This window comes from Malurus melanocephalus, unplaced genomic scaffold (genome assembly GCF_030028575.1).
Source record: "Malurus melanocephalus ecotype Western Australia unplaced genomic scaffold, MMel_1.1 scaffold_2148, whole genome shotgun sequence".
Lineage (NCBI taxonomy): Eukaryota > Metazoa > Chordata > Aves > Passeriformes > Maluridae > Malurus > Malurus melanocephalus.
Genome location: NW_026625380.1, coordinates 3,615 through 13,574, shown reverse-complemented (window position 1 = coordinate 13,574; position 9,960 = coordinate 3,615). Strand labels below are relative to the sequence as shown.

Here is a 9,960-nt window from a genome sequence, read left to right as displayed (position 1 = left end):
AGTCCATCCCAGTTTGTTCCCAGCACGGCCGGCTCAAGCTCCGCCCCCCGGACGCCGCCCGGCGCCGCCAGCGCGAGGAGAAACTGAGGCACTACAGGGAGGCCATGGACGCCTTGCTGGGGGTAACTGGTTCATACTGGTTTAGACTGGTTTGGACTGGTTTGGACTGGGAGAGACTGGGAGGGGGGGAAATGGGTGAAAAAATGGGGAAAAATGGGAAAAAATTCAAATTGAAAGGGTTAAAAATGGGGGGAAAAATAGGAATTGGGGTTACTGGTTTATACTGGTTTGTACTGGTTTGGACTGGGAGGGGGGAAAATGGGTGAAAAAATGGGGAAAAATGGGAAAATTTGGGATTAAAGGGTTAAAAATGGCATTTAAAGGGTTAAACGTGGGGGAAAATTGAGGAAAATGGGAACTGGGGTTACTGGTTTTTACTGGTTTATACTGGGAGGGGACTGGGAGGGGGGAAAATGGGGAAAAATGGGGAAAAAATGGGAAAAGTTGGGTAAAAATTTGGGGATGAAAGGGTTAAAAATGGAGAAAAATGGAGGAATATGGGAACTGGGGTTACTGGTTTGTACTGGTTTATACTGGTTTATACTGGTTTGGACTGGGAGGGGAGAAATGGGAAAAAAATGGGAAAAATGGGGAAAAAATGGGAAAAATGGGGAAATTTGGGGGATTAAAGGGTTAAAAATGGGATTGAAAGGGTTAAAAATGGTGGAAAAATGGGAATTGGGGTTACTGGTTTGTACTGGTTTATACTGGTTTATACTGGTTTTTACTGGTTTATACTGGGAGGGGGGAAATGGGAAAAAATGGGAAAATTTGGGGAAAAATGGGGGAAAAAATGGGAAAATTTTGGGTTTAAAGGGTTAAAATGGAGAAAAATGGGATTTAAAGGGTTAAAAATGGGGAAAAATGGGAATTGGGGTTACTGGTTTATACTGGTTTGGACTGGGAGGGGGGAAAATGGGTGAAAAAATGGGAAAATTTTGGGAAAAATTGGAAATAATGGGGAAAAAATGGGGAAAAATTTGGGGATTAAAGGGTTAAAAATAGGGGAAAATGGGAATTGGGGTTACTGGTTTGGACTGGTTTGGACTGGTTTGGACTGGTTTGGACTGGTTTATACTGGGAGGGGGGAAAATGGGAAAAAAATGGGGAAAAAACGGGAAAAATTGGGAAAAATTTAGGGTTTAAAGGGTTAAAAATGAAGAAAAATGGGATTGAAAGGGTTAAAAATGGGGGACAATGGGAATTTGGGTTACTGGTTTATACTGGTTTATACTGGGATGGACTGGGAGGGGCTGGGAGGGAAAAATTGGGGAGAAATGGGGAAAATTCGGGAAAAAAATGGGAAAAATTTGGGAAAGAAAGGGTTAAAAATGGGGAAAATTGGAGATTAAAGGGTTGAAAATGGGGAAAATTGGGAATTGCGGTTACTGGATTATACTGGTTTATACTGGGAGGGACTGGAAGTGGCAAAAATCAGAAAAAATGGGGAAAAAATGGGAAAATTTTGGGGATTAAAGGGTTAAAAATGGGATTGAAAGGGTTAAAAATGGAAAAATTGGGGATTAAAGGTGGAAAATTGGGATTTGGGGTTACTGGTTTGTACTGGTTTATACTGGTTTATACTGGGGTGGGACTGGGAAGGAAAAATGGGAAGAAACGGGGAAAATTTGGAAAAAAAAGTGGGAAAAATTGGGAAAAATTTGGCGATTAAAGGGTTAAAAGTGGGGAAACTTGGGAATTGGGGTTACTGGTTTATACTGGTTTATACCGGTTTATACCGGTTTATACTGGTTTATACTGGTTTATACTGGTTTATACTGGTTTATACTGGTTTATACTGGTCTATACTGGTTTATACTGGTTTATACTGGTTTATACTGGTTTATACTGGTTTATACTGGTTTATACTGGTTTGTACTGGTTTGTACTGGTTTGTACTGGTTTGTACTGGTTCATACCGGTTTATACTGGTTTATACTGGTTTGCAGGCCCCGCCCCCAGCCCAGGTTCTGGCTCTGACCGGGGCGGTGCTCTCGGCCAATCCCGACGTGGGAACCTGCTGGAACCGGCGCCGCCGCGCACTGGGTGAACTGGGAGGGGACTGGTGCGTACTGGTTTATACTGGTTTGTACTGGGAGGGGCTGGTTTGGACTGGGTTTTTACTGGTTTATACTGGTAGGGGGTTTGGGACACTCCAGAACCCACTAGGAGTGACTTTTGTGTGGTTCAGCCCTTACTGGTTTATACTGGTTTATACTGGGAAGGGTTTTGGGTGCTGCCAAATAATGATCCATTGACCAACCCTATGGGCGAGGCTTTGCCAAACAGTGAGCCATTGAATCACTCTATGGGGGTTTGGACTGGTTTATACTGGTTTATACTGGGAGGGGATTCGAGACACTCTGGAATCCACTGGGAGTGACTTTTGTGTGGTTTAGGCCTTACTGGTTTATACTGGTTTATACTGGGAGTGGTTTGGGGGCTGCCAAATAATGATCCATTAGAAATTCCATAGACGAGGCCTTGCTAAATAGTGAGCCAGTGACTCACTCTGTGGGGATTTGGACTGGTTTGGACTGGTTTATACTGGTTTATACTGGGAGGGGGTTTGGGACACTCCGGAACCCACTGGGAGTGACTTTTGTATGGTTTAGGCCTTACTGGTTTATACTGGTTTATACTGGGAGTGGTTTGGAGGCTGCCAAATAAGGATCCATTGCAAATCCCATAGGCGAGGCTTTGCAAAAAAGTGAGCCATTGACTCACTCTCTGGGGATTTGGACTGGTTTATACTGGTTTATACTGGGAGGGGGTTCAGGACACTCTGGGACCCACTGGGAGTGAATTTCGGCTGGTTCAGCCCTTACTGGTTTATACTGGGAGTGGTTTTGGGGGTTGCCAAATAATGATCCATTGCAAATCCCATAGGTGAGGCCTTGCCAAATAGTGAGCCATTTTCACTCATTCTATGCGGGTTTGGACTGGTTTATATTGGTTTGTACTGGTTTATACTGGGAAGGGTTTTGGAACCTCTGGGAGTGAATTTTGGGTGGTTCAGCCCTTACTGGTTTATACTGGGAAGGGTTTTGGGTGCTGCCAAATAATGATCCATTGACCAACCCCATGGGCGAGGCCTTGCCAAATAGTGAGCCATTGACTATGGGGGTTTGGACTGGTTTATACTGGTTTGTACTGGGAGGGGTTCAGGACACTCTGGGACCCACTGGGAGTGAATTTTGGGTGTTTCAGCCCTTACTGGTTTATACTGGTTTATACTGGGAGCGGTTTCAGGACACCCCTGAGCCCACTGGGAGCCCCTCTGTCCTTACTGGTTTATACTGGTTTATACTGGTTTATACTGGTTTATACTGGTTTATACTGGGAGCGGTTTTGGGTGCTGCCAAATAATGATCGATTGCAAATCCCATAGGTGAAGCCTTGCCAAATAGTGAGCCATTTTCACTCATTCTATGGGGGTTTGGACTGGTTTATACTGGTTTATACTGGGAGGGGGTTCGAGACACTCCGGAACCCACTGGGAGTGACTTTTGTGTGGTTTAGACCTTACTGGTTTATACTGGTTTATACTGGGAGTGGTTTGGGTGCAGCCAAATAATGATCTAGTGAAAATTCCATAGGCGAGGCTTTGCCAAATAGTGAGCCGTAGACTCACTCTATGGGGCTTTGGACTGGTTTATACTGGTTTATATTGGTTTGTACTGGTTTATACTGGGAGAGGTTTTGGAACCTCTGGGAGTGAATTTTGTGTGGTTCAGCCCTTACTGGTTTATACTGGGAGCGATTTTGGGTGCTGCCAAATAATGATCCATTAGAAATTCCATAGACGAGGCCTTGCTAAATAGTGAGCCTTTGACTCATTCTATGGGGGTTTAGACTGGTTTATATTGGTTTGGATTGGTTTATACTGGGAGAGGTTTTGGAACCTCTGGGAGTGATTTTGGGGTGGTTCAGCCCTTACTGGTTTATACTGGGAAGGGTTTTGGGTGCTGCCAAATAATGATCTATTGCAAATCCCATAGGTGAGGCCTTGCCAAATAGTGAGCCATTGACTCTATGGGGGTTTGGACTGGTTTATACTGGTTTATACTGGGAGGGGGTTTAGGACAGTCCGGGACCCACTGGGAGTGAATTTTGGGTGGTTTAGACCTTACTGGTTTATACTGGGAGCGATTTTGGGTGCTGCCAAATAGTGAGCCATTGAAAACCCCATAGGCGAGGCCTTGCCAAATAGTAAGCCAGTGACTCATTCTATGGGGGTTTGGGCTGGTTTGTACTGGTTTGTACTGGGAAGGGTTTTGGACCCTCTTGGAGTGATTTTGGGGTGGTTCAGCCCTTACTGGTTTATACTGGTTTATACTGGCAGTGGTTTTGGGGGTTACCAAATAATGATCCATTCCAAATCCCATAGGTGAGGCCTTGCCAAATAGTGACCCATTGAATCACTCTGTGGGGATTTGGACTGGTTTATACTGGTTTATACTGGGAAGGGTTTTGGACCCACTGGGAGTGAATTTTGGGTGGTTCAACCCTTACTGGGTTATACTGGTTTTTACTGGTTTGTACTGGGAGCGATTTTGGGTGCTGCCACATAATGATCCATTGCAAATCCCATGGGCGAGGCCTTGCTAAATAGTGAGCCACTGACTCATTCTATGGGGATTTGTACTGGTTTATACTCGTTCGTACTGGTTTATACTGGTTTGGACTGGGAATGGTTTCCGGACACCCGTGGAGTTACTGGGAGCCCCTTTCCCCTTACTGGTTTATACTGGGAGCGATTTTGGATGCTGCCAGATAATGATCCATTGTAAATCCCATAGGCGAGGCCTTGCCAAATAGTGAGCCATAGACTCACTCTAAGGGGGTTTGTACTGGTTTATACTGGTTTATACTGGTTTATATTGGTTTGTACTGGTTTATACTGGGAGAGGTTTTGGAACCTCTGGGAGTGAATTTTGGGTGGTTTAGGCCTTACTGGTTTATACTGGTTTATACTGGGAGTGGATTTGGGGGTTGCCAAATAATGATCCATTGCAAATCCCATGGGCGAGGCCTTGCCAAATAGTGAGCCAGTGACTCTATATGAGTTTGGACTGGTTTATACTGGTTTGGACTGGTTTATACTGGTTTGTACTGGGAAGGGTTTTGGACCCACTGGGAGTGAATTTTGAGTGGTTCAGCCTTTACTGGTTTATACTGGTTTTTACCCTTTTTTTCCTTTTTTTTTCCCTTTTTTTTCTGTTTTTTTCCCACTTATACTGGTCCATACTGGTCCATACTGGTTTAAACTGGATAAAATCGAGTCCAAAAGCCCATTTTAAACTGGTTTTTACCATTTTTTTGTCTCTTCTTTTCCTTTTTTTTCTGTTTTTTCTATCTCATACTGGTCCATACTGGTTTATACTGGTCCATACTGGTTTATACTGATCTATTCCGGTTTGATTTGTACTATTTCGTACTGGTTTTTACTGGTTTTTACCATTTTTTTCTCTTTTTTTCTGTTCTTTTTCTGGTTTTTACTACTCATACTGGTTTATACTGGTTCATACTGGTCTATCCTGGTTTATACTGGTTTGATTTGCACTATTTCGTACTGGTTTGTACTGGTTTTTACTGGTTTCTCCTTTTTTTCCCCCTCTTTTTTCTGTTTTTTCCCACTCATACTGGTTTGAACTGGTCCATACTGGTTTGAACTGGTCCATACTGGTTTGTACTGGTTCGTACTGGTTTGTCCCAGTTTGATTTGTAGTATTTCATACTGGTTTGTACTGTTCTATACCATTTTTTCCCCTTTTCTTCCCTTTTTTTTCCCATTTTTAAATTTTTTTTTTGTTTTTTCCAACTCATACTGGTCCATACTGGTTTATACTGGTTTGTCTCAGTTTGCTTTGCACTATTTTGTACTGGTTTGTACTGGTTTATACTGGTTTGTACTGGTTTTTACTGGTTTCTCCTCTTTTTTTCCCTTTTTTTCCTGTTTTTTCCCACTTATACTGGTCCATACTGGTCCATACTGGTTTATACTGGTCCATACTGGTTYCAGGGTGCAGTCGGAGCTCTCCTTCGTGGCGCAGTGCCTGGGGGTGAACCCCAAATCCTACGGGGCGTGGCACCACCGGGGCTGGGTGCTGGGACACGGGAGAGCGCCCCCCGCTGGCCGGGAGGACCTGGCGCTGTGCGAGCGCCTCCTGGAGGCCGATCCCAGGAACTGTGAGTGATTTATACTGGTTTATACTGGTTTATACTGGTTTGTACTGGTTTATACTGGGATGGGGTCTGGGGTCACTGGGATAAACTGGGATGAACTGGGAGAGCGCCCCCCGCTGGCCGGGAGGACCTGGCGCTGTGTGAGCGCCTCCTGGAGGCCGATCCCAGGAACTGTGAGTGATTTATACTGGTTTATACTGGTTTATACTGGTTTATACTGGGAGCGGGTCTGGAGTCACTGGGTTAAACTGGGATGAACTGGGATGAACTGGGAGGGCGCCCCCTGCTGGCCGGGAGGACCTGGATGCCAATTTCCATAACTGTGAATGTTTTATACTGGTTTATACTGGTTTATACTGGGAGGGGCTGCTGGAGTTCACTGGGTTGTACTGGGTGATGGTGGGTTTTACTGGTTTGTACTGGTTTTTACTGGTTTTTTTAATTGTTTTTTACTGTTTCTTACTTGTTTTTTACTGGGTGACACAGGTTTTTACTGGGTTTTAACTGGTTTTTACTGGTTTTAACTGGGTTTTAGTTGTTTATACTGGGATGGAGCTTCGGACCCACTGGGAGCGGGTTTAGCTTTACCCACCCTTACTGGTTTATACTGGGAGCTGCTCCCACGCCGCAGGGGCGGTTCCCAGTGCTAACTGGTTTATACTGGTGCCATCCCAGTATAAATCTCACACATTTTAGACCCCATTGTGAGCCCTTAGACCCCACTGGGAGCTGTTAGGCCATACTGGGACCAGGTTTAGGTGATGTTATCCTTACTGGTTTATACTGGGAGCTGCTCCCACGCCGCAGGGGCGGTTCCCAGTGCTAACTGGTTTATACTGGTGCGTTCCCAGTCCACGCCTGGGAGCACCGGCGCTCTCTGGTGGCCGGAGGTTCCCCCCAGGCCGAGCTGGAATATTCCGGGGCGCTGCTGAGCCGCGATTTCTCCAATTTCTCCGCTTGGCACCACCGCCTGCGCCTGCTGGCCCCGGCCAGGGACGGCGGGGAGGGGCACCCCGGGGTGCTGCCCCCCGAGAAGCTGCAGGCAGGTGAGATTCCCTGGAAAAAATTCCCAAATTTCGGGGGGTTTTGGAATTTTCTGGTGGTTTTGTTGTACCAAATGGGAGGTCGCGCTCTGGTGATTGCAATGGGTAGACCTGGTGTCCCAAAGTCCTCATTGGGTTTAATGGGTAGACCTGATGGCCATTTAGTGTCCATTGACTTCAATGGGTAGACCTGGTGTCCCAAAGTTCTCATTGGGTTTAATGGGTAGACCTGGTGTCCCAAAGTTCTCATTGGGTTCAATGGGTAGACCTGATGGCCATTTAGTGTCCATTGACTTCAATGGGTAGACCTGGTGTCCCAAAGTTCTCATTGGGTTCAATGGGTAGACCTGATGGCCATTTAGTGTCCGTTGACTTCAATGGGTAGACCTGGTGTCCCAAAGTTCTCATTGGGTTTAATGGGTAGACCTGGTGTCCCAAAGTTCTCATTGGGTTCAATGGGTAGACCTGATGGCCATTTAGTGTCCATTGACTTCAATGGGTAGACCTGGTGTCCCAAAGTTCTCATTGGGTTCAATGGGTAGACCTGATGGCCATTTAGTGTCCATTGACTTCAATGGGTAGACCTGGTGTCCCAAAGTTCTCATTGGGTTTAATGGGTAGACCTGATGACCATTTAGTGTCCATTTACTTCAATAGGTAGACTTGGTGTCCCACAGTTCTTACTGGGTTTAATGGGTAGACCTGAAGACCGTTTAGTGTCCATTGATTTTAATGGGTAGACCTGATGGCTGTTAAATTCCCCATTGCCTTCAGTGGGTAGCCCTGCTGTCCCACAGTCTTCATTGCATTCAATGGGTAGACCTGATGACTTAATTTCCCCATTACCTTCAATGGGTAGACCTGGTGTCTCAAAGTTCTCTTTGGGTTTAATGGATAGACCTGGTGACTGTTTAGTGTCCATTGATTTTAATGGGTAGACCTGGTGTTCCAAAATCTTAATTGACTCCAATGGGTAGACCTGGTGTCTCAAGGTTCTCATTGCATTCACTGGGTAGACCGGATGTCCTTTTAAATCCTCGCTTTCACTGGGTAGACCTGATAACTGTTAATTTCCCCGTTGGCTTCAATGGGTAGACCTGGTATCTCAACGTTCTCATTGGGTTCACTGGGTACACCTGATGTCCTTTTAAATCCCCATTGACTTCACTGGGTAGACGTGATGGCTGTTAATTTCCCCATTGCCTTCAATGGGCAGACCTGGTGTCCCAAAGTCTTCATTGCCTTCAATGGGTAGACCTGAGGTCTGTTAGTTTCCCTGTTGCCTTCACTGGGTAGACCTGGTGTCCCAAAGTCCCAATTGCGCTCAAGGGGTAGCCCTGATGGCCATTTAGTGTCCATTTACCTCAATGGGTAGACCTGGTGTCTGTTTTAAACCGTAGTGCTTTTGATGAGTAGACCTGATGTCTGTTTAATCCCCATTGCCTCCAATGGGTAGACCTGATGTCCCATATATCCCCATTATGACTAATGGGTCGACCTGATGTCCCATTTATCCCCATCATGATTAATGGGTAGACCTGATGTCCCATTTATCCCCATTGCCTTCAACAGGCAGACCTGATGTCCTGAAATCCCCATTCCCGATTTTGGGTTCTCCCACACCCTGGGGTCCCTGTCCATCCCCTCGGGTGCCCTCTTCAGATATTGGGGTGCCCCTGCTGGACCCCCKGCTGCCCCCCTGAATCATTGGGGTGCCCCCGTTTTCCCCCCAGAGCTGGAGCTGGTGCAGAACGCTGTCTTCACCGACCCCACGGACCAGAGCGCCTGGGTCTACCTGCGCTGCATCCTCTCCCGAGGTACCCGGGGGCTCCCTCACACACCTGGGCCCTTCAGACGGGTTCCCGGGGTGCCCCCTGAATGTTGGGGTGCCCCCTGAATGTTGGGATGTCCCCTGAATGTTGGGGTGCCCCCTGGCAGCTCCGCCCCCGCCCAGGATCATCTGTGTCTATGTGGACCGGGAGGACGCGACGTTGGCCGTCATCTTCTCCCGCCCTGTCAAGGTGAGTGTGGAGCACCCCAAAAATCCACTGGGTCTCCCCCTCTTACACCTKGGTGCCCCTTGGGCATCTGGGGCCCCCCAAAAAACCCTGGGGCCCCCCAAATCCTTGGGGTTCCCATTCGTACAGGTGGTCCTGTGTTAACTATTGACTGGGTAGACCTGGTGTCCCAATAATTCCCATTGGTGCTTATGGGTAGACCTGATGTCTCATTGCTTAAAATGGGTAGACTTGGCCTCCCATTTATCCTCAGTAATCTTCCTCAGTGCTCCCAGTAAGTCTTTCCCAGTACTCCCAGTAACCCAGTAGCCCCCTCCCAGTGCTCCCCGTTTGAACAGGAAGCCCTCCCAGTGCTCCCAGTTTGACCAGTAACTTTTCCCGGTGCTCTATTAATAAACTAGATGTTTCTAAATTCCCATTGACTTCAATGGATAAATCAGGTATCCTACACATTCCATTTATTTCAATGGGTAGACCTGGTGTYGAAAACGCCCCAWTGCCTTTAACGGGTAGACCTGATGCCCCTTATAGTTTCCATTAACTTTGATAGGCTTTATGTCTCTTCTGTCCTTATTGCCTTTCATAGGTAGACTTGATGTCCTATAATCCCCCTTGACTTTAATGGATAGGCCGAGTGTCCTCAGGTTTTT

General features: G+C 46.6%; 1 protein-coding gene across 1 annotated transcript in view; it reads left to right on the top strand.

Annotated features, from left to right (window-relative positions):
- Positions 1-8: 8 nt before the first annotated feature.
- The window catches only part of RABGGTA (Rab geranylgeranyltransferase subunit alpha), a gene marked incomplete at its 5' end in the record, with an annotated part of 12,392 nt that continues 2,440 nt past the window's right edge, over positions 9-9,960 (top strand). The window contains 6 exons of the mRNA XM_057388591.1: positions 9-122; positions 2,010-2,125; positions 6,086-6,252; positions 7,101-7,295; positions 9,026-9,109; positions 9,231-9,452. Coding sequence (XP_057244574.1) covers positions 9-122; positions 2,010-2,125; positions 6,086-6,252; positions 7,101-7,295; positions 9,026-9,109; positions 9,231-9,452 — 898 coding nt within the window. The remainder of the gene's footprint in view (positions 123-2,009; positions 2,126-6,085; positions 6,253-7,100; positions 7,296-9,025; positions 9,110-9,230; positions 9,453-9,960) is intronic.